At 40.5% G+C, this 25,315-nt stretch overlaps 1 protein-coding gene across 1 annotated transcript in view; it reads left to right on the top strand.

The window, feature by feature from the left end:
* RASGRF2 (Ras protein specific guanine nucleotide releasing factor 2) overlaps window positions 1–25,315 on the top strand; it is a 289,250-nt gene that overhangs the window by 129,411 nt on the left and 134,524 nt on the right. The window contains 7 exon segments of the mRNA XM_006143501.3: window positions 2,706–2,785; window positions 3,152–3,345; window positions 9,786–9,895; window positions 11,086–11,204; window positions 17,477–17,637; window positions 18,569–18,635; window positions 19,143–19,279. Of these exon segments, the coding sequence (XP_006143563.1) occupies window positions 2,706–2,785; window positions 3,152–3,345; window positions 9,786–9,895; window positions 11,086–11,204; window positions 17,477–17,637; window positions 18,569–18,635; window positions 19,143–19,279 (868 nt within the window).

Raw genomic sequence — 25,315 nt, 5'->3', positions numbered from 1 at the left:
ATTTCATATAAGGGACTTGAACATCCATGGATTTTGATATTCACAGAGGTTCTGGAACCAATCTACCACATAACAGGGGATGACTATTGACAATGACAAGGTCTAGAGTATAATCAGGAGAGTGTTGACTGAGGTCAATGGAGGATAAGATCTTTGGAGTGGGAGTTCAAAGACCCATGGGGCCAGGCTATTGAAATGTTGTTTGAGCCCATATTGGAATCACTAAAAATTATGCCAGGAGTTGTGTTAGAGCAAGGATTGACAAAGTACTGAAATCTTGAGGCATTAGGAAGAGCAACAGAGTCAGGAGACTGCAGAAAGGAAGGTGATAAGTGGTAAGTCTGAGAGATGATTTCTTTAAAAATTATTTTTTATTTATTTTTTTTTTGAGAGGATTTTGCTATAGGGCATATGCGCTCGCCAGAAAGACAGAGAGAGAGACAGAGAGATAGAAAGCGAGAAATCACTCCCTAGGTGGGGATAGCCATGCCGCAATCCCTTCTCCTCCATTCTCCTCTTAGGCATGCATGCACACACGCCCAGTGTGAGTTTAAGCCACCAGGTCCGGGACTCAAACTGCAGTTAACTATGTGGGAGTCCAGCAACGTAGCCAGGACGCCAACTGCTGGTCCCGAGAGCATGATATTAAAAGCTAGAGTTTTTTGTTGAGAAGAGTGGGGAGATTTCCTCCCCTTGGCTGGCACTAGCTTCACTTAAGTAGATGAGGTACCCTAAGGGAGGGTGGTTCTCAGGCAGACAGCTAGCATTTTGATGATACTCCAGCCAGCCAGGTGTGGTTTCCACAGTTCTAATGGCAGTGGATGGAATTGCAAAAGCAATGCCAGCAGAGCCTGTGCTGCCTTGAATTTAGGTCACCCTACTGGTTCATGTCAGTGAAAAGGTGTTGGGACCTGTGAATTTAGGTCCTGATCGTGTGACAGGATTTTCGAGTAAGAGTTCTAAAGTCAGTGAACTGAAAGATTAGGAAGTCTTATCATATTGTTTACAGAATCCATTGGCAGGGCTGAAGGAATAGTCAGGGAGTTGCCCCTAGACTGTTGAGTTTAGAGGCGTGGCACGATGGGTGTGATCCAGAGGTTAGGACACAGTAGTGTGTCTGTGTGTCCCTAATGCCACCACCATTACCATGACAACTGCCTCTCAGACCCATGAAGCTAGTTCCTTAAAACTAGAATATTGATGCTAGGAGCTGAAATTGCCCCTAAAATATTCGCTTTTCTATGACTGACTTTTAACCACAGGAAGATGACTTTTACTTCTGCCTTTCATCTCTTGCCAGTACATCCACTGGAGAAACTAAATTGACATCCAGAATCCTATCTGCAAGGGAGTTTGGGAAATGTAGCTTTAGCTCTCTACCTCTCTACCTAAGAGGGTGGAATACAGATTCAAAGACTAATCTGTAGTCTACCAAACTGAATTTGGTTGAATTCTTTGAACAATAAGCACTACTCAGTTGAAATTTTGATTAAAACAAAACAAAACAAAAAAAACTAATTGCAAGCTTCAAGCAGTGTCTTTTTTTATTTCATGGACTATTTGGAAATCATAAGGACTGCTCCTCAATGTTTGTTTTAAAGGAGTCTAATATTTTCTATTTAATTTGATTTATCATTTTCTAGGTGTGTGACTTGAACCACAGTCAACCATGTGTGAGTCCAACACCTTAGCCACTATGCCACCTGCTGGATCCTCAGGTTCTTTTTATTTTTTAAAATTATTTTATTAAACTTTATTTATTTATTCATTTATTTATTTCAATTTGACCAGAGAGGGACAGAGTGAGAGCATGCATGCGAGAGAGAGAGAGCGAGCCGGGATTCGAACCACAGTCGGCCATGTGGGAGTCCAGCACTCTTAACCACCAGGCCACCTGCCAGCCCCAAAGATTCTTATTCATTTATTCAATTTTATATGTTATTACTATGTTTTAATTTGACCAGAGAGATACAGAGAGAGAGAAAGGGCAAGTAAATAAGCTACTAGGTCTGAGACTCGAACTGATGTCAGCCATATCTTAACTACAGTTCAGTATCTTAGCTACCACTCCGCTTGGTGGCCCCAAAGATTCTTTTACATTTCTGTCTGGGGTGTCTGATGAGAGGCTATTGTAGAGTTCTGTCAAAATTTTTGCTCTGGATTTTTCCCTCTTCCTTCTGTCAAAGCTCATTACAGTGAAAGACAGCCCTTTCCCTGAGTTATCTATGATTAAATATAAAAGGAAAAATGAGTATCAGTTGAACTGCTACATTCTGACAGGAGAAAATTCACATGCACATTGATGAGGAGGGTCTATGACAACAAGTTAGTGTTTCCTGTTGTCCAATATTTGGAGCTTATGTCACAGTTTTCTTTGGGTTTTTGAGGTTCTCTAAAAGATGCATTGCTTTTTAAAAAACATTTGTTTATCTATTAATTTGTTGTGATTTTCAAGCCACCATGTTTGGGGCTTAAACTACATTCAGCCATGTGGGAATCCAGCTCCTTAACCACCATGCCATCTGCTGACCCAAGATAAATTGCTTTATAGAGCCTCGTATAATGCTGTTATTGGGTGTACAGTTTGGAGGCCCTATGAGACATGTGTCTTAAGGCTGTAGTGACTCAGTGGACTTTTTATTTTTTTTTTAACAAAATAAATACTTAACAGTGACTAAGTTGTATTATTTTCCTATTTTTTATAGTGAAACAATCATGTTTCTTCATGAAATATTTCATCAAGGACTAAAGGCACGGATAGCGAACTGGCCTACATTAATTTTAGGTAAGTGCATTCTTGAAACATTTTTTTCTTAGAATGGTTACACTGAGAGTGAAATACCTGCTCCATTGTTCAGCCTAAGCTGTCTAAATGTGACCAGTGAGCTTCCTTTGCCACTAGGAATCTGCTCCATTTTCCTTCGAGTCTTTCAGGCCTTCCCTCTGTAGTTACCTTTCTCTTTTTTCTGGCCTGTCACAGTGCACTTGGGGCTGGAGTCAAATTCTGCCCCAGGAGACTTTTGTTCAGGCAATAGGACGGATCACGTGTGTGCGACTCCTGGTGCTAGGAGCCACTCTTTGCTATGCCTGTTGGGTGCAGATGATTTACCAAACGCCAAGGGAGACAGCCATGTTTATTTCTCTTTTCCAGCTGATCTGTTTGATATTTTGCTCCCCATGCTGAATATTTATCAAGAATTTGTGCGTAACCACCAGTACAGCCTCCAAGTCCTCGCCAATTGTAAGCAAAATAGAGATTTTGACAAACTCTTGAAACAGTATGAAGCCAACCCTGCCTGTGAGGGGAGGATGCTGGAAACATTCTTGACCTACCCCATGTTTCAGGTAGGTCACTTCCGCTGTCTTGTACAGGGTCTTGGTTCCTGCTCAGTGTCACGATACCCAGTGTGACCAGAGCGAGATGTAAGTGTTCCCTGGGAGGAGGGATGGCACAGATGCACCAGTGTTTTGAGCTCGAACCTGAGATAAATAATGCACCACACATTCTCTGTCTAGTATACATTTAAAAAAAAACCCGGCATTTTGAAGCCAGTAATTCAAGAATAATCTCTTGAAAAGCAGTACAATTTTTTCATTATAGAAAGATTGCACACAGACCCCTTTCATGGATCTCCTCCTCCAGTATGTTTAAAAATATTATTAGGTTTACAGAAATAGGATTCTGTGCAAATGTTCCAGTTTATGCCAGTTGCATAAAAGGTTTCTGAGGACTTTCGGAGGGATTGTTGGAAAGGTCTTTGTTTTCTGGCCCATCCTCTCATCCTGTCATGATCTGTTGATGTCTCTTGGCCAGAGCTCTGGTGCTCAAAAGGAGGACCTCTTGGTCACAAGGCTGTGGAGACTTAGGAGCCAGAGGCACTGGCTGGACCTGGGAAGTCTTGGCACCTAGTCAGGCTGCTACAACGAGCCAGGCTCACTTCTGAGGACTCGGCAACCCTGAGGGATCAAGTACCCTTGTGTTCTTTCCTTCATGTAGGGCTTTACTATTATGAGCTCTGGAGTGAGAACTGTGGGGCCAAAATATGTATTGAATCCTCTGGTCTTTTGAAAAGTGTTGATTCTTTTCTTTTCGAAAAGCAGTGAGTGTTCCCATGGTGGAATTTATGGGGCTCTGGCCAGACCTCCAGATTGTCATGTGGTAGACTGAGTCTACTAATCATGTGCATAGTTATGGTTCCTTAGGAGTGCTTTGTTCTCTTGAACAGGCGTCTCGACCTTGGCAGATCATTTTGTAGCCTCAGATAGAAATGTTTCTATGGTTCATAATTGTTTATCTTTTTTTTTTTGAGAGTTTTTTTTTGTTGTTGTTGTTGTTATAAGGTGCTCACCAGAAAGACAGAGAAACAGAAAGTGAGAAATCATCCTCCAGTGGGGATGGCCACACCACAATCCTTTCTCCTCTATTCTCCTCTCCAGATCTTGGGCACGCATGCATACATGCCCGGTGTGAGTTTAAGCCACCAGATCTGGGATTCGAACTGTGGTCAACTACATGGGAGGCCAGTGACATAGCCATTATACCAACTGCTGGCCCCCATAATTGTTTATCTTTAAGTTGATCACTCCTGCTCAAAATCCTGGAAGTCACCATAGAGGTTTAGTAAGGGAGGTGGCAGGTGGCAGGTGGCAGGGTGGTTAAGGGTGTTACACTCCCACATGGTCAACTGTAGTTCGAGTTGTGGACCTGGTGACTTGCTTTCTCACTTTCCCTCTCTCTCTCTCTCTCTTGCTTTCTCACTTTCTCTCTTTCTCTCTCTCTCTCTCTCTCTCTCTCACTCTCACTCTGTCTCTCTCTGGTCATATAAAAATAAATGAATACATAAATAAAATTAAATATTAAGAAAAAGAAGTTTAGTAAGATTTTTAAAAACCGAAAGGATGTATTTGGAACCATTTAAGTATAGTGAAACTTGATAGTGTTATTGTTTTATTCCATGGAACTGGATTGTGTGAACTCTTTACCTTCCTGAAGAAGTATTTCCCAAGAAAATGTTCAAATTTTTAAAACAAATATGCATAACTGGAATTTGAGATTTTAGTTACAGTAAGCACATTTATATAATGTAACATTCTCTTGGGATTTTGTTTAGCTTTTTTGGCAGTTACCTCCAGGTTATGACTCAATATCCCAAATTGTATCAGTTTAGCAACCCCATGTCAATAAATATACAAAGATAATCGTGAAAGACACACGGAACATTGAGAGAGGGACATTTCCTCTTGGTGGGATTTTCTCAGTGTTTTTACTGTAAATGGCAGATCTTCCCTTACTTAGGTGAGATATCCAAGCACAGTTGAATATAGGGCCTTGGAAAGGTCTTTGGGTTTCTTTAAAATGCTGGGGAACTCTTTCACCAACCTTTTCTCCCTTCCTCTGAGTTCAAGCTCAAGAGCCATGACTAAGCATTTTGTTTGACCCCAGGACATTCTCATAAAGTTAGAAAAAGAATGTTGGCTTAGAAATCGTTAGGATTTCTGTTATCTTACTTACTCTTCCATCATAGCACTGGAGACCATAATTGAACCAATGTAAATCTCTATTTCTTAATCTCTAAATTGAGGCAATCGAGCTCTAGTTATCTCTAAGTCCTTTAGCTCTCTGACCCTGTGATCATAGGAGGGCTGAATGGTTTTGACAGTTTGGGTTGGGTCAGTGATTTTGCAAGGAGCCTGGTGAAAGTCTAAGACTCTCCTCTCATCTACCTCCAGGATTTGGGTGACTCTAACCCTTGGATTTAGTTGAAGGGTCACATATTGAGGTTCTCTGGCTTCTTCCATACCAGGATAACCAGAGGTTTCAGTTTGTAAGAGCCTCTGGAAGAGGTTCTGGAAGAAGCCTCAAACTCAAAGAATTTCGCCAGAATTGGTACAGTAGCAAGAAATGAACAACCTGAAAAAGCACTGAATTATCTGTTTCCCTGTAACTGTTTTGAATAGACCAAGGAAGAAATAATTAGAATTTGTTGCCCAAGAGTCTCATGGTCCTTGGGGGTCTCTCCTTTGTCTTTATCATTCTGATGACTTCTTTCTGCTTTCTGTTCACCTAAAATAATCAAACTGTAAAATATTGAAAGAGTGGTGTCAGTCCAAGATCAGACAGTCTCTGGGCAGATGTCTTTGCAGAAGTCTTTTGAGTCAATTGCAGTGGTCTTGGTGCAAGGTTGTGATTTTATCAGAGTTCTCTAACAGTTCTTGTTCCGTGCATTCTAGTGTGACAAAACACCTCCTCCATGGCCTTCCCAGGTTGGTTTAGTAGAGATGACACAAATGATTCCATTTTGATTTTTAAAAACTTTCACATTTCTCTCTAGGAATAGCCATATGAAACATTTGTAGGGGCATTGTCCTTTCTAGAAGGTGGAAGGTTTTTCTTACTAGGTTCATTCTATACTTGAAATCGTCATGAAGGTGTTCATTCCATCAGAGTCCAGGGTGCATTTACTTCTGCATACATTGTATCAGCAATGAGACCTCTATACCTCTATACCTTTACCTTCTACCTTGCTCCTGTTTAGGGTTGGACACCTCAAAATGAGACTAGGGTTCTGTACTTTTTAGTTCATGCTGCCAAAGGTCCTCTGGTCCAAACTTTTTCTTGACCTTAGCTATAGGGACAGAGGTTGGTATTGGGGCAGAGGGAGAAGGAGCAATGACCGGAAGCTTTTAGCTTTTGTATGTGTGGGAGAGAAGGTGGTTGTATTCTGTCTCCTTCTACGCCACTGTTACTGAACTATGTTGAACTATGGAAACATGGAGGATTTGTAGAATTTGGGTGATGCAGTAAAATTACCTCCAGTTGAACTATCAGACCAGTAAGCCCAAGTGTTGCCAAGAAATTTGTTATGGAAAATAATGTAGTTATTAACATAATTTTTATTTAGCAAAGACAATAGCTTGGCTGATACTGTTTAAATTGGCTTCTGCTGCTCATTTGCTTATTAGAGATGAAAGTCCATAGGTAAGCCAATGATGAAGTCTCCTCTGGACAAGAACAGCACTGTTAGACGTTCTCCCAGAAAGTAGCCGTGTCTATTCTATACATTGATTTACTTAGGTAGAGAGCAAAGTAATTAATATCTACAAAGTGGCAAGTATTTGTTCTTAATTGAAAGCAGAATTAAGATTCATTTAGACAGTTCCTGTGATCTTAGGTTTGAAGGGAACAGGTTTGTAAGCAGCTCTTGAATACACTGATGAGCTCTTTGGAGAGTTGTCCACTTTTCTACAGAACTTCCTTTGCTTGCTTTTTGGCCATCTCCATGCTTATTGGCTCCTCTACCAGAAAGCAGAGGGCCACTGACTGAATTCAAAGCCCTTCCCTTGACTCTTTGCCAGGAAACTCTTAAAAATAGATTGAATTAATGAGGCAGGACATGAAGCTATTGAAAAACTTAGTTTTGTGGGTTTTCAGTGCATTATAAGTAGTCTGGTTCTCCCACTCCTGCCTCCTTGGTTATGAAAAATGGAGCACAGTAGCTGTTAATTGCCTTGATTTTTCTTGTGGAACTATTAACTTAGAGGTAAACTTTTATCGATCATGGGATTGTGCTCAGAAAAGGGAATATTTGGAAACATATTTATCCCAGGAGACTTCATTAAGTGGCACAGTCCTGAAGGCTCTTGCAGTGAGAACTTTTTGGGATGAAGACATAGAAAGCCTCCTTCATAAATCCTACAGAGGGAGGATCCTCCTGTGTTCTACTCACCTATGACTTAGGGCTTCGTGTTTCCTGAAACCTTGACACAATGTCACTGTAGCATGCTGTCCCAGAGAGCGAGCTGCACTTCAGTGTCTGGCTAATGATGGTTTCCGTCTGTGTGTGGTGTGTAGATGGAGGCACCCAGGAAACATTAGAAAACCACCCCGTGCAGCCCACCACCTGCACAAAAGCAAAAGCAGGTCGAAGATAGCACCACTAGCCCCTCAGGGAAGAATGAAAGGGACTACACATAGGGCCTTTGTGAGTGGATTGACTTTCTTTATGCTCAGAGGTTCCAGGTGCTGAGTGAGACCCTGCTCCCCACAAAAACAAGCAAACAAACAAAAACAAAAAAAAATCCCTGGGGGTAGGCTCTGAGAGAGGGGGTTTGGTACACCAGTCAGAGCTGACTCTGTACAAAAACAAGCAAACAAACAAAAACAAAAAATAATCCCTGAGGGTAGGCTCTGAGAGAGAGGGTTTGATACACCGGTCAGAGCTGACTCTGCCAGTTATTGTGAAGCCACCATGGGCAAGTTAACAAACTTCTTTGCACTTTATTTCCTTGTCTGTAAAATGGAGAAATAATCCTCATGTTGCAGGTCTAAAGCCAGGAGCACTGGGTCTGACTCACATTGGGCAGTGTTAGGGTAGCTGTTGTTCATGCATGTTATTGTTAAAACGAAATCTATGGTCCTTGCTGTCTGAAAGACATTCAATTCTATAAGCCAGTAAAAAATAGATATGTTGGGGGTTAGCAGGTGGCATGGTGGCTAAGGGCAGTGGACTCCATGTGGCCGACTGCGGTTTGAGTCCTAAACCTGGCAGCTTACTTTCTCACTTTCTGTCTCTCTCTTTCTCTCTGTCCCTCTCTGGTCAAATTAAAATAAATAAATAAAGTTAAATAAAATAATTAGTAATAAATAGATATGTTGAATCACTGTAACTTGAGTTAACTCTTTTCTATAGTCAATTAAAACCTTTATATGGTTGGTAGAGTTTCTGCCTTTGACAGAATTCAGATAGTCTGCTTATAAACAAATGTACAAATAAGTAATTGAATTAAATAGTACTTTTTACCACTAGAATGTGAATAAGGTAGTACCAGAGCGTAGCAAGGGTGAGCTTACCTTCTTTTCCTAACTTTTAATTTGTAAGAGAACATTGCATTAGGATTGTCAAATTTAAAAAAAAAATGTTGGGACCGACCAGTGGCATGGTGGTTAAGGCAGTTGCATCCTGCTTGATTGACTATGTGGTTTGAGGCCCGGACCCAGCAGCCTGAAAGATACACAGGGCATGAGTGTGTGCATGACCAAAATCTTGAGAGGAGAATGGAGAAGGAACTATAGTATGGCCATCCCCCTAGGAGGTGCTTTCTCACTTTCCCTCTCTCTCTTTCTCTCTGTCTCTTTCTGGTGAACACACGTGCCCTGTAGCAAAATTAAAAACAAAATGGCAAACAGACAAATATGTCTGAAATACAGGCTCTAGCAAGTTACATTTGTTTCTATTTGAATTAGTTTTCAAAAGCCATGATTTGGGACCAGCAGATGGCATAATGGTTACGTTGCTGAATTCCCACGTAGTTGACTGTGGGTTGGGTCCTGGGCCCAGTGGCTTCAACCTCATGCCAGACGTGTGTGCATGCATGCGTGTGTGCCCAAGATCCTGAAAGGAGAAGGAATTGCTGCATGGCCATCCCCCTGGGGGGTGATTTCTCACTTTATGTCTCTCTGGTGAGTGCGCGTTCCCTATAGCAAAAATCTCTAAAAAAGAAAAAAAGTCATGATTCAAAAATATATGATATGTAAAAAACTAAAACAAAACAAAACAAAACAGAAAAAAATGGATTCTTTGGACCCAATACCTTATTTATGATTATTTTTTCATGTGTTCTTTGGTTTGGTTTGAAGCATTGTTCGTTTTTACATATTTATCTTAAATGTGTAAAAAACTCAAAACTGCAAGAGTAGAGAAGAACTTCCCCAGCGGTGATGGCCCTGGAGAGAGTGCCCCAGCATCACCCATCCTGACCTCATGCTGGTCTTTGTTTGCACCTAGATCCCCAGGTATATCATCACGCTGCATGAGCTCCTGGCTCACACACCCCATGAGCACGTGGAGAGGAAGAGTCTGGAGTTTGCTAAGTCAAAACTAGAGGAGTTATCCAGGTACGCAGATAACTTAGAATAAATGCTTGGGATGGAAAAGCAGCAAATTAGTCTCTCCTAGAAACCTGAGGTACGTGTTCCACGGTGTGAGAAGGGAAGCCCAAGTCCAGCTTTCCGGCGTCACCGCACAGTTAAGTGCTAGCCCATGAGCTGGGCTAGTTTTGACTCACGTGCATTTTAACCAAGGGTGAGGCTCAACTTTCAAAACGTTTTTAGAGCTCGTGAATTTGTCACTGAGGTTAGGTGTATTTCGGTTTAAGTTTGGAAATACATTTCCTTCAGCATAATAGAAAAATGACTTCAGTTGCATTTTGTATTCGGTTGGCAAGAAGTTAGAGAATGTACAATGTGTATTTCTTGGTGACGTTTCATTGTTATGGGCACTTAGTAACATGTGTGCTGCTTTAGATTATATGGGATTAAATGGCCTTAAGTTGGGGTCCCCAACCTCTGGGGCACAGGCTAGTACCGAATCTTATCATTATAATGTAAAAATAAGAAATAGAAAGTGCGCAATAAATGCGATGTGCCCAAATCATCCCAAAACCAAACCCTCATCCTCCCTCCCCATTCACCCATTAAAAAATGGTCTTCTGCAAAACCAGTCCGTGGTGCCAAGACGGTGAGGACTATGGGTCGATAGGTCTCTAATTTACTCTGCCTCCAAAAACTGGCACACTACTTTCAATGCAGGTAACAGTGCATAAAATAAGTTGCTTTTCTGTTGCGTTTAAAAGCAAACTTCCTGGGGCCAGCAGGTGGTGTAGTAATTAAGGTGCTGGACTCCCACATGGTCGACTGCAGTTTGAGTCCTGGACCTGGTGGCCTGAAAATCATGTTGGGCAGGTGTACAGGTCTGCCCAAAATCCTAAGAGGAGACTGGAGAAGGCACTGTGGTGTGGTCATCACTTTCCCTCTTTCTGTCTCTCTCTGGTGAGCACACACTCACTCTGGGGAAAAAACTAAAAAAAAACACTTAACTTTTCAGGATACTCATTTACTATTTAGAATCATCACGCTCATTGGTCTTGATTTGGATCTTGGTTCATTGGAGCCTGGAGGTCCAGCCTGCTTCCCCCATGGCCCCACTTAGATAGGCAAAAGTTTGAAACTGGTAGAGCCCTTCTCTGCCTGTCTAGGGCAGCAGGAAAGGTCTCTCACTGTGACCCTGTCTGTGCTGTGTCTGGCAGGGTGATGCACGATGAAGTGAGTGACACTGAAAACATAAGGAAAAACCTTGCCATCGAGAGGATGATAGTGGAGGGCTGTGACATCTTGCTGGACACCAGCCAAACATTCATCCGCCAAGGTAAGTCCTTGTTAAGTGCATCCACGACCTCCGTCTCCTGAGCACTGGCAGACCCAGGGAAGCATTCGGGAGCAGGCCTGGTCTGGCTGTGTGATTGGTGCAGTTCATGCAGGACACCTCCATGGCCTTGGCCGAGGCTGTGGTTGAGGCCCACCTTTGTGCTGTTTCTTTTCAGGGGCCATGAAAAACAGCAGCACTATCATAGTAAAGCACGAGAGGGACAGTAAGTTACATTCTGACTGGACTCTCCTCCTCAGTGGACCGGACATTCTCTACAGCTCCAAGGAGGACAGGTCAGCCTGGCCGATTGGAGTGGCTGTGCCAGGTGGTGACGATGCCCAGGCCAAAGCCCAAGAGAAACTTGCATTACTCAAAGCCCTGTCACATAAGACTGGGGACAAAGTCCGAAGTGAGAACAGCTGTCTCTTGTTCCCTTTTTTCATCAGCACTTCTGGATCAGCCCCTCCTACTGTGATTTGATTCAATTGGTAATTTCAGTTGGCAGATGCAAGGTCTCTCCGTAGGCCCCTGCCACACTTCTGTAATGGTGAAGAGGTCATGTTTGTGGAGTGTCCTTGGGGGCATTACCCGGTATATTAAGCCTCTGAAGAGTTGAAGAGATTTATGCTCGAAACTATGGAGAAGCAGCAGCCTGTCAGGACACAGTCCTTCTTGGCTCTTATTCAAAGTGCAAGAAGTAAAGCACATCCCACGTTATTTTTAAGTGCTTAGGTAGTCTGGGGAGGGGAGTATGTCCTGAGTAATTGATTTGAGACTGTATCTCACATATTTATCACTTTAACTGGTGAGGAATGGAACAGACATTTGGAGCTCGAATTAATCATGTGTGTCGTTTCTGTTTATAATGTGCCAATATCGTTTGAAGATATTGACATTGCCATTGCTCACCATAATGTGCTTCTTCACATATTGTTTTACCTCATCAAACAAGGTACTATCTGTGCTCGCCACATTAACTTTTGCACGGAATACTTGAAAGAGTTTTGAACACATGCCATTCTATTTTCTATTATTTATTTATAAGAAGACAAATCACACCTATGTTAACATTTGGAAGTTTATTTTCGGAAGTGATTCCTTGTTTTATTTTTGGATCTGGATATTAGTTTGTCTTTGAATCGTAATGGAACATAGTGCTAGCCCTATCAGGCCTTCATCTCTCCTCCATTTCTCCGCACGAAGTGTGTCTCCATGCTGGGGTCCTCCCTGCTTGCCCTTGCCTGTCCTGTGCCTTCACCTGTGCACTTCCTGGGGCCCAGGATGCCTTCAGCCACCTTTTTTGTGCCTATCGAAGGTCTCTTTGTTCTACCAGGCTCAGGTCAAATACCTCTGAGGAGCCTTTAACATTTCGCCATCATCCTCCCTGCCTCTCCCTCTCCCTCTCCAGTTAGAATGGATTCGCCTTCCTCCGCTGGTGCCTGTGGTTTAGCCTGTGTGTGGTGCTCGTTTGCATGCCTGTCTCCTAGTGCTCATAAGCTCCGAAGGGCAGATTTATGCATTCTCTGTGCCTCGCCTTATCGGGTACCATGCTTTCCATGATAAATACCTGGAAAATGAACACTGAAGTAAACTGAATGATTGTTGAATTTCAATTATGACTGTAAGTTGTCTTCTTTTGTATTTTTCTTGTATTTGGAGTTCACTGAAGATGCCTATTCCTTGACTTGTGCTTTATCATATGTGAAAAATGGAAACAAAACTTTCTGTAACTAGCCAGTATACAAATTCTGAAAGGACTTTTGATTGAAAAGAATGATTATCTGTGAACATTGACTATATTTTGAAAAACTTAAGACTCTTTTGGTCTGAACTTGAAAAAACTTCCATAATGAAAAAATGCTGGAAAATCAAGTATATTGAATTAGTCACATTTTTTTCTCATTGCATTTGGAGGGAAAAAGTCACTTTTCCCTGTGATTACATCCATATGCTCTTTATTCCTTGTTATGTACCATGTTTAAGGACCTTCTGTCAGGTACTAATACTTTCGATGTTATTTTCATATTGTTGTTGATGGAATGATGTACCTTTCAAAAGTATTTTTCTGAATGTTTGGTCTGGTGAGTCTGTTTAGCAATTGTTCAATAAAGGTAGTTTCTAAAAATCAGACTTAATCTGAAAGTAGAAAGTAATCCGATTACAATTTGGAAAGTTTGCATTGTTTTGCTTTGGTTTCTCCTATTATGACTTTTACTAAATATCCTTAACAGGGGTTGAGATTCAGTGTTTTTTTTTTTTAGAGAATTTTTACTATAGGTCATATGCACTCACCAGAGAGACAGAGAGAAAGAAAATGAGAAATCAATGCCCCCCTGCCCTGCCCCAGTTGATGGCCATGCTACAGTCCCTGTTCCTCCATTCCCCTTTTACTTTGGGCATACATGCACATGCACCTGGCATGAATTGGAAGCTGCTGGGTCCAGGACTCGAACCACAGTTGGCCATGTGGGAGTCCAGTGCCTTAACCATATGCCTCCTGCTGATCTTTCCCATTGAAGTCTTTTTTTAAATTATAAGAGGACTTCAGATAGTTCATGGAAAAATGGAACGAATGTATGAATTTATTTTAGTGCAAAAATGTTTTAAAATTTCTGCTTTTTAAAAATAACATACATTTTCTATGAACTTTTTAGAAACTCCTCATTATTTTAAAAAATTATGAAGGATTCTATTTCCTATGAGATAGACTACAGTTTATCTCTAATGGTATGCTTATATTTGTGTTAATTAGTTTTAGGGTGATGTAAGGTCTATTTCAGTGTATGGGGTATATACATGTGTATGCATGCACATGGTCTCAGCCTTCTACGAATTGTTCTTCTAATAGTAAGACCTAGGAAATATAAGTTACCTGGGTCATCTGAAAGCTGAGGGCAGTCGGAATTTTATTTGATGGGAATTTAGTGATTGAAACAACTATAGTTTAATTGTACATGACTAGAATTATAAAACAACCTAATGATGCAAATATATCATAGCAATGGTCTGATATTGTCATTTGTTTCCCCAAATTAAAAAAGTGTCAGTGTCTGAGGCAGTAATAGGAAGTTAGTGTAGCCTCGTCACTAAAGGTCACATCCTCTCCCCGACTTCCTTGCTGTGTGATATTGGGCCTTTTAGTTAACCTCTCCTTGCCTCTGTTTCCTCTCCTTACCCTGGAGTTAATAGCCATATCTACTTTTTAGAATTACTGTGAAGATTAAATGAATTGATTCACACAAAAGCACCTAGACTGTGCCTGCGAAGTTGTGATAGACACTTTTGAAAATCAAAATTCAAATTTTGGAATGAGTTTCTATTTTCATTAACATGAAATACATGTGAATATTTATTAGAAGATAACAGCACTCTAAATCAACATTTATAAAAAACCCATTATACATCATCAACATTGTCTTTGGGGAAATGTAAATCAGAAAAGTTAAGTAAAAGTGACGGAATATAGAATGAAATGCTTTGAGAATGAGACCTAGACCTCTTTGGTTCTTTACCATACCAATTGTTAATAATGTGCTTTTGGGACCAGCAGGTGGTATAGCGGTTGAGGTGCTGGACTCCCACATGATCGACAGCGGTTCAAGTCCCAGACATGGTGGCTTGCTTTCTCACTTTCCTTCTCTCTCTCTGACTCTGCTGAGCACATGTGCCCTATTGCAAATGTTAAAAATAAATAACTAAAACAAAAATGATGTGCTTTCAGTGTAGCAGTGTTCTTTGATATGGAAACCTGAGGTATAGAAATAGTTAAACCTCAAATGCCTAACCTAGTAACCTGGAAATTGTTCTTCATATATTTTTGTTTTTTCACTACTAAGTGGAATTAAGAATAAGGGCAGAATCCATCTTGAATGCCACTCCATGGGAATTCAATCACTAAAATAACAAAAGTTTTGTTGTAATTGACCCTAGTCCAAGAAGCACAGGACTGCGCCATTGCAATGGTCTGTCTGATACTGAGGAATTACTAATTCAATACTAACTATTTCTCTAATATGTATTAACTAGGGAGGATTCTTTTATTTAAGTTTCACTGCTATGTTCAAATGCCATGTCAACATGAGATGAACTATGAAAAAAATCCACTTAAATTGCTTTGGCTAAATATGATTATTTTACAAATCAAACAACAATGCTGACTTTAATTCCAATGTATAAAGTTCTGTAAGTATCTAATGTATACAGTCTCCTAGTTGGGTATGAGGTGAATAGTTATAGATTAAGCATATTAATGTATGGTTGCCAAGGAAACATTAATTTTTTTCCCTCAAAGCTGAAACTCATAGTAATTGCTAATATATGAACTAACAGTGTATTCTGTAATTTCTGACTTAGAAAACCACTAAATTGCTAGGGGCACTTACCAATGAACATCTCACTACTGAGTTTTCATAGCTTTGTTTATAGCCTTTCTGAAAACTACCCCTAAACCTATTGGTCTACCAAGGCTCCCCAATCTGTCTCTGAGTCCTAACTAATCTCACTGGATGCCTCATGGTCATTCACAGCAAAGCAAGAACTTAGAGGTCTTTCCATCCCCTCTTTTTCCAACTTTCAGTTTTGATGTCGCTGAGTCTGTTGCTGTCTCCTGGCCATGCCACTCAGCTGTGAGTTTAGGAAAGCGACTTGGCCTCTGGTCACAGTTTCCTCATCTGTGAAATGGGGGTTGAACCAGGACCTCTGACAGGCCTTCTCTGGCCTTGACTCCCCCTACCCCGCCCACCCCCCACCCTAGTCCTCAGAATAAAGACCTTTTGTTGCTGTTCCTTGCCCATCTCCTTTTTTAGCCTGTCTGCTCTCTGCTCTCTACATATCCTCTGCAAACTTGATTCCTTCCTCTCTGGCTGCTAGTTTTCTTCCATCTACCTCACCTCCTTCATTCACTTCCCCTTTTCCCATTCCTTCACTGGAGTCAAGCCTTCTCTTGGCCTTTGCTCCCCAATCCCAGGCCCTCCTCCAAGATTGCTTTCTTGCTGTCTTTTCGGCCCAGAATAGCTGCCTACCCTGTCTGTCACACAGCCCAGTTTAACATTCAGCCGAATAGATGGTGTGAGGTCCAGGCATGATGACTTGGGTCCTTGACTACCCTAACCCCTTTTTGACCTCCTTTAAAAACTGGATACAACTTGGAATATTCTTCTTTTAATATAAATGTTGTGAGATTTGCAATTAACAGTTTTACTGTCCTTATATAAAGAATTTTAGTGAAGTTTTTTTTACATGTATGGAAGTAATCTGTGTGCATTAAAAAACAATCAGGAGACCCAGAAAATGTTTAAAGAGGAAATTAGAGTTGTGAGCAATTTATCTCTTAGTGATGACTACTGGTAATGTGTCTCATAGTTCTGATGAGGCTCGTACAGGCCTGTCTTAGGCCGTATTTTGGGCTGGTGGCAGGTAAAACAAATGTAAGAAATATTACTGACTTGGCATTTCAGAAGCAGAACTACGGTGTTTCAAGACTCTTTTCTAAATTGGAATTTTCTTTTTTGAAGAGGGGGAGGTTGTTCCCAGGGTGAAGTGTAGAAATAATCAGAAATAATCTCAGTATTGTATTAAGTCTTGGCATAGCTTCTCACACTGAATGGAAGATACTTTTGGATATATGAATTTTCTGGATATAGATTTTATATCGCTATTTTCCATTTAGATTCCATCCAAAATTTTATCACACAGAATTTAGATATAATTTTAAATAGGTGCCCTTTAAAAATTAGTCTTTCACTAAATTGCATTGAACTGTGTAATTTATGTATTTTTATAAAAGACATGTGTTATATACTTTTAATTTTTAAAGTACAGAGTAAACTATACAAATAATATTTATTAGCTTCAGTGTTCCTGGAGGAATAAACTATTTGCTTTTTATTGTATTATTGATCATTATATGTAATTACATAATAAGTGCATTGTTATTATTAAGTAAACAAATTGATTGGGATCAGAGCACCAAGGACAGATAGCAGAAATGCCTCATTCTCTGGGTTCAATTTGACCTAGTTTTAAACTTCTTTTCTAGCTTACAGATCACAAATCTGGTCTAAAGTGTTTTACAAAAATATTAGGAACAATTTGGCCTTTAAAATACAGTGCATTGTTTCTTCTACTAAGAATGGAGATTTACTTGTTATGATGGTGCATTAAATCAATCCTTGGTATCTTGAAAAACAGGCCCTAGAGTTTATTGCCACAAACACAGTCTTCGCTTGACAGAATTGTAATTGCTGTGTATTCTTCACTTTTGTGATCACCAGGTTCTCTTATTCAAGTACCTTCCGTTGAGAGAGGGAAACTTAGTAAAGTTCGCCTGGGTTCATTGTCTTTGAAAAAGGAAGGAGAGAGACAGTGCTTCTTATTTACAAAACACTTTTTAATTTGTACAAGAAGTTCAGGAGGAAAGCTGCATCTGCTCAAGGTACTGGTTTTCCATGACTATTTTATTTATGTTCCAAACACTTAAGAGGTATTGAGGTTAATTCAATTGTGAATTTCTCATGCCTGGTATCTTCCTAAAACAGTTGTCAGGATTGCACAAAGAACGGGATAATGCATCATGTACACCTACCAATTCTGATATTTACTTTGCTGTCATTTGGGTTCTAAGCAACTGGAATTTAAGAGTGCATTACACATTAAAAAACTACAATTAAAAGCATAACCTGGACAAAGTTATCACTAGTCGATGACTACTGAACTACAAAAATCTTGGCAAATCACTGCAGTGTACCTATGCAATACTTCCTATTTTATCCTGCTCTGTACCAGAAATCAGCTTAGAGTTTGCTGGTCGTTTTTGTTCATAAACTTTTAGTGAAACACAGCCACGTTAATTGTTTAAATGTCTGTGGTTGCTTTTTGCTAAAATGACAGATTTGAGTAATTATGAGAGATCATACTGTCAACAAAGCCTAATGTTTACCATCTGACCCTCTATAGAAAACGTTTGCCTAGCTCTACCTTCTGTCATTGCTTAAAAATATTATTCAACACCACCATGACAGGCTTCCACTGCTCACCACTTCCTGGTTGGTGAGTTCAGCCCTGTGCTGACCTGCATTTACTCTCTCAAGTCTCTGTGGGGCCCTATGATCTCCCATTGATTGACTTGCTAAATTTTAAAACCACTGGGAGCCACAATGGGAGGGAGAGAATAATTTCATTGAAAGTAAAATGAATTAGATTCCATTTATACATTTAAGTTTACTTTTGAATCTATCAACAATTGTCTGTGATGCAGAATTGCTATGCTCTCCTCTGTGGTATCTTGAATATAAGATTTATAAATCAGAGCTTCCTTAACTGCACAAGACCTTCAGCTGTTTAATGAAAACTTGGTTTGTTTCCAGACAGGTGGGGTTCTTTCTCTAATAGAGTGTACATTGATTGAGGAGCCCGATGCGAGCGATGATGACTGTAAGTCATTTCTATAACTTACGATGATACTAGATAAGAAAATGAAGTTAAGTGGCTCTATTCTTCCATAGTTAAGGAGATCTACATAGGGAGGCAGAAGAAATGCTGGGGATAAAGTCTGTAACATCATTTATATAAGAAAATATTTGTTGAGCCATTTAACCTGCAAGCCTTGTTAAACCATCCTTGGGAATTTCACATTGTAACTGAATTTCTCACGATGGTGATGTTTTAGAGCCAGGCAGAGAATTTGATGGCTGGAGTTCTGGAGATTATGGAAATTTAAAAAATAATAAAAAGAGATGGGGATCTTCATTTTAGTGACCTACTCACCTCACTGTCCTCATCTACTGTGAGCTCAATAAAGCCCATCCTCGACCAGGATGATTTTGCTGAAATGAGAATCTGGATGCGAATGTGCATTGGTTGTTTAATAGAACTACGTGAAAGCAGCTGCCACTGTATTTTTATATTCTTACCTAATGGTTTGGTTTATGTGTGTTGAAGCCAAGGGTTCTGGTCAAGTGTTTGGACACCTGGATTTTAAGATTGTGGTGGAGCCTCCTGATGCTGCCCCTTTCACTGTAGTCTTGTTGGCACCTTCGCGTCAGGAGAAGGCTGCCTGGATGAGTGACATAAGTCAGTTAAGCATTAGGCTTTAGGCTTTTTTTTTTTTTTTTTTTTGAAATTTTACAGCACAAATTTTTGGAGAGAATTTTTAGAGTTATTATATTTTTATTAAAATTTGCTTCTGGGGACCAGCAGGTGGTGTAGTGGTTAAGGTGTTGAACTCCCACCATGTCTAACTATGGTTCAAGTCCTGGATATGGGGTGTGTGTGTGTGTGTGTGTGTGTGTGTATGTGTGTGTGTGCCCAAAATCCCAGGAGGAGAATGGAGAAGGAATTGCAGGATGGCCATCCTCTCTGGGGTTGATTTCTCACTTTCCTTCTTTCTGTCTCTCTCCAGTGAGTGCATGTGCCCTATGGCAAAAACCTTTAAAGAAATTGCTTCTGGTTGCTATGGTCACTGCCTTCACCACTATGTATCTTGATTGATCAGCTGTGATTTTGTTGTTGTTGTTTGTTTGGTTTTGGTTTTCTTCTTAAGGTTGAAATTTACTTGAAACAATTGCATTTTAGTTTCTGGATTTTTTGTGTCAGTGGTAAATGCAGTCATGTGTGTTAAACACTGTTGAAATTGTCCTGTTAGATACAAGCTCTCTAATGAGTCCAGTGGATTTTTTTGCTTGTTTGTTTCTGAAGTAGGAATATAATGAGAAATGTGAAAACAGCTCACAATGGCTGTGGTAAGAAAAAGCAAATTGATCAATCATAAGGAACACCGTCTGCATTCCATATAGGGGGAAAAATATACTCCAGGAGGTGGTATGGTGGTTAAGGTGCTGGGTGCCACATTGCTGACTGCATGATTCGAGTCCTAGACCAGGTGGCTTGAAAATCATGCTGGGCACGTGTGTGTGCATGTCCCAAATCCTGAAGAGATTGGAGGAAAGGGATTGGATTGGGGTGTGGCCACCTCCCACCCCCCCCGGGGGGGTGATTTCTCACTTTCACTCTCTCAGTCTGTTTATCTCTGGCCAGCACACAAGTGCCCTATAGTAAAAAAAAAAAAAAATACCACTACTAATAATAATCAAAAACACATGGGAAAAATAGAAAATAGAATTGTTTCTCTTTCCTTGATCATCAGTGCCCGGCTGGAGAATTGCTGTGTTTATTTGGGCAACGATAAGATTTAGAACTAGATCAAAACGAGCCATGTTTGAACTTGGACATTCCTAAATTCAAAACCCACACACATTTTGGCTCCATTAGCAGATATAAGGGAAAAGTGATGCTGTGTAAGGAAAATATTTTTAAAATGCTTGATAATTATCTTCAAAGTTGTTAACTCAGGGAAGGCTGGGGCAAACAAGAAAGGCGGATATTATAGATTTCATTGCCATTTTTTTTATGGCACGTCAAAATTTACATATAAGACTTGGGTGGAAACAAAGAGAAATCAAGAGTAACTGGCAATAATAATTCATTTTATATATCAAAAAAGTTGTACAGACCTCATCTCATTTGACACAATAGTGTGTTGAAGGTACACAGAGAAAAATATTATAGTCCCATTTCATAGGTGAAGGAGAAACTTGAATTTTAGAAGCTAAAGATTTGTTAAGAGTTAAGCACCTGCACTGAGTCAGGATTCAAACTCAATACAGGTTTATTTTAGTATTCTAAACATCTCTGTAAAAGTACCTTATGCTGGGACCGGCAGTTAGCATAATTGCTATGTTGCTGGACTCCCATGCAGTCGACCGCAGTTCACATCCCGGAGCCGGTGGTTTAAAACTCACGCTGGGCATGTACACGTGAGTGCCCAAGATCCCAAGAAGAGAATGGAGGAGAAGGGATTGCAGCGTGGCCATCCCCCCTGGGGGGGTGATTTCTCGCTTTCTGTCTCTCTGTCTCTCTCTGTCTGGCAAGCACACGCGCCCTATAGCAAAAACCTCTCCAAAAAAAATAAACCTTATGCTGAATTTTTACTTATATACCTCCAAGACTGCTTTGATGGTGGATTAATAGCTAGATGAGAAGCCACTTCTTTTCTGACTGACAAAGAAATGAGAATAAGGAGTCTTCCCTATTTGCATAACTGCATCCTTGTGCTAATTTATTAATACATTCACTAACTCTATACTATATCAATGAAAACTTGACTAAGCCTCTCCATGTTTGGAATGCATCTCTTACCTTGTGGAATTCTAAATCATTCATTGATTCTGTGACTGCTGGTTGAGAAATCACCACGTGCTGCCAAGTACCAGGGAAATGGCAATGGCACTGGCTTTCAAGGACATAGCCCGGCTTACAGAGAAGAAAAGGGGGTGGATGACTTAATGCAGGAAACCTTGTAGGTGCTGTGAAGCCAAGTTGAGTATGGAGAATAGGAGTAGGCAAGGTGTTTTCTGGACTTCTACCTTAGGATGTAGCTAGGGCTCCTAAGAGCCAGAACTGATGAAAACTTGAGTGACCTTCGTTGTTACGCCTGGTGAGGCACTGTTAAAAGAGAGACTCTTGGAGTCTATGAGCGGTTCTAAGCCTGGTCCTTTAAAGCAAGGTGCCCAGTATTTTGCCTGCTAAAAGCACCCACATGAGTCTCTCTGTTGCGTCTATATCATGAAGCAGAAGTATACACGTTCTTTATTTCCCCAACTTGCAATGGGCAATATGTTGCTTAGCAAAAACCTGAACTAGATTCTGTCTGTAATGCAAGGAAGCTAACAGAAAGTCATATTTTTTTAGTGATGATGTCATTACATAAAACTACTTTGTTCAATGGAGCCTTGACATTGTGTGACTTTGATACTTGCAGTTTCATTCATTCAACGAATATATTTTTGCAGTGATGCTGTGTGCCAGGTACTGTTCTAGGTGCTTGTGACATATCAGAACAAAAGAGACACAGCAGGGGGCAGCACATGTCATGGTAGTAAAGGTACAGGACTCCACATGCCTGACCTTGGTTCAAATCCTAGGCCCAGCAGCTTGAAAATCACACTAGGTGTGTGTGTGTGTGTGCCCAAAATCCTGAGAAAGGAGACTGGAGAAGAAGGGATTGTGACATGGCCATCCACTCTGAAGGGTGATTTCTCATTTCTCTCTCTCTGTCTCTCTCTGGAGAGTGCACGTGCCCTATGGCAAAAAAAAGGGGGGGGGAGGAGAAAGATAAAGACAAAAAATTTACTGACCTTGTATAGCTTACATTCTAGTATGGAGAAGTATAAGCCATAAAAATAATAAAGAGTAAATGTGATAAATAATTAGTAGTACATAACATACTATTTTATATTAGAAGGAATGAAGAAGGTGTGGGCAGGTACAGTTTTTAAATGGTGCAGACCTCATATTGGAGACATTTAAACAAAAACTGTCGTAGGTGAGGGAGATCCATGTGGATGTGTTATGAAGGAAAATCATTCCAAGCAGAGGGGACAGTGACTGCAAAGACTCTGAAATAGAGGGGTGTTGCATATTTTGAGATGTACCATGAAAGCCAATGTCACTTAAGGGGTGTGTAGGAGGGAGAATAGAAAAAGTTGATGAGGCAGCAGGGACCAGATCAGGGATGCCCTCTGAGCCGATGAAAGAGCTTTAGCGGGTACTCTGTCAGATGAAAGCTTCTAAAGGATTTGAACAAAGGAAGGCCATGATCTGACTTAGGTTTTGCAAGGGTGACTTTGGTTGCCATGTTGAGAATAGACTTGGGTGGACAGCAAGAGTGGAAATAGGGAGGTGAGCGAGAGTAGTGTGGTGATCTGGTGGGGGATGTGAACGCTCTGCCTGGCACGGCCACTCTGGCTGGTGATAGGTTCTGATCTTGGATTCGGTTTGAAAACAGAGCCAACTGAGTTTTCTTATGGATGTAAGAGAAAAAGAAGAGTCATGGATGACACCAGAGGCTAGCCATGATGGTGCAGCGGAAACACAATGGCCTGTCATGCTGAAGCTACGTGGGAAGGCCATGAGTTTCCTCCAGGTCTTCTGTATGCATAGGGCAGAGGCATGATCATGACTGTGATCCTGACTGACTCAGGCTGGGGGTGGTTATGGTGTGAAGACTCTCTTGAGGATGCCTCTCACCCCTTCTCTGTCTCTCTCCCCTCCTGGATCTCTGTCTCTCTCCTCTCCTGGAAGAAAGAAAGAAACTTGAAAAAAAAATCTTCATATCACAAAAAAAAAAAAAAAAAAGAAAGGATGACACAAGTGTTTAGGCTTAGCCTACTGAACTAAGAGACTTATTATTAACTGAGACAGGAAAATCTGGGGAAAGAGATTTTGGATTGAACATTAGATATGTCAAGTCTGAGAAACCTGTGAGACATTCGAGTGGAGTTGTTAGGTGAGCAGTGGGCTATACAAGTCCGGAGTTTAGGGGAGAAGTCTGCTGTAGACTACATCATCGAGGTGGTGTTTAAAGCTGTGAGGCTGTTGAGAACATCAAGGAGTTAGTGTAGATAGAGAAGAGAATATGGCCATGGGCTGGCAGTGGAGTTGGGGAGAATAGCAGAGTGGTTCAGGAAGGAACCACCAGTGTGGTACACACAGCCTGTAGGGTGTGGTGTGCTGGAAGCCAAGCGAAGAAAATGTTAGAGAAGACAGAGTGGTCCCATGTCCATGGCTGACTACTGCATACGGAAGTGAATGTGCTGATGTGGGTTAGGATGACGGGTGGTGGGACAGAGTGTTCTGCTATCCTGAGCCTCACCTACTGCCCAGAAGCTGACTTCATTCTCTGCTGAGAGCTTTTTCACTGTATGGAATTTATCAGACTCTCAAGTCTCTCTTTGGACATATTCATTATTAATCAGAGGAGCCTACTGAGTACTTGAAAATGTACTGTTTAATATTTTATTTTATTTTTATTTGTAAAAATGTAGTCATAAAAATGAACTAGAAATATTCCCACCACTCAGCACACTAAAGTGTTTATCAAAGTATTTTCCACAGATAACCTACCTCTAGAGGAATTACTTAGAACATTTTTAAGTTTTTTTTTTTTAGTAAGACAAAAATTATATTTCATTTTGCTGTTAACACTAAGCTATATTATTCAAAATATATTTCAAAATATTTAACCAGGTCACCACTCCCAGTTGCTACCTTGGTTCAAATGCTCACTGAGGAAATAGTGAAACAACAGAAGTTCATTGTTAGACACAGTACAGAAGGAATAGCTATATGACTACGTGTAATTAATTAACTTCATATTTTAGTCTCGACGTACTTAGCAAGTTTGTTCAAAATTATTGTTCTCATCTATTTATAGTGGCACTCATATAAATGCACAATTTCAAAGTCAGTATTTCATGTACTAAGAACATTAAAATTCTTTTTTAAAAGAATTATTTTATTGGGGCCAGCAGTTGACGTAATGGCTATGTCACTGGACTCCCATATAGTCGACCACAGTTCGAGTCCCAGACCCAGTGGCTTAAACTCATGCCGGGCACATGTGCATGCGTGACCAAGATGCTGAGAGGAGAATGGAGGAGAAGGAATTGCGCTGTGGCCATCCTCCTGGGAGGTGATTTCTTGCTTCCTCTCTCTGTCTCTCTCTGTCTTTCTGGCAAGCACATGTGCCCTGTAACAAAAACTTCTCCCAAAAAAAGGTTATTTTATTTAATTTTATATATTATTATTATTATTATTATTATTATTTAACTTGACCAGAGAGATAGAGAGAGAAAGTGAGAGAGCAAACTACCAGGTCTGGGACTCAAACTGCAGTCAGCCAAATGGGAGTCCAGTGCTTTAACCACCACGCCACCTGCCAGCCCCAACATAAAATTTCTTAACAAATAATTGTGAGTTAGGTTACAGTAACATAATTGTGGCTACTAGAATAGCTCTCTTTTCAAAGTCAAAAAGAAAGGAAGGCTTGGAAAGGCACAAGCAATATTTACATGTTCTTGGTCTGCTGCTATTTCCCATTTTTGCTGTACATACATGTCTTCTAATGTGGTATAAATTATGTCCTCACATTTGAAAAAATCAAAATGAATACATTTTTATATTCATTTAAAGATAATCCTTTTAAATAAAAAGAGAAGTTTAAATCTCTTCAAAGATAGATTTAAATATTTTCATACTACATGTACAATTTTTTC

The sequence above is a fragment of the Tupaia chinensis genome, unplaced genomic scaffold (genome assembly GCF_000334495.1).
Source record: "Tupaia chinensis unplaced genomic scaffold, TupChi_1.0 Scaffold000099_1, whole genome shotgun sequence".
Classification (NCBI taxonomy): domain Eukaryota; kingdom Metazoa; phylum Chordata; class Mammalia; order Scandentia; family Tupaiidae; genus Tupaia; species Tupaia belangeri.
The sequence above is the reverse complement of the archived record's forward strand: the minus strand, read 5'-3'. Positions and strand labels throughout refer to the sequence as shown.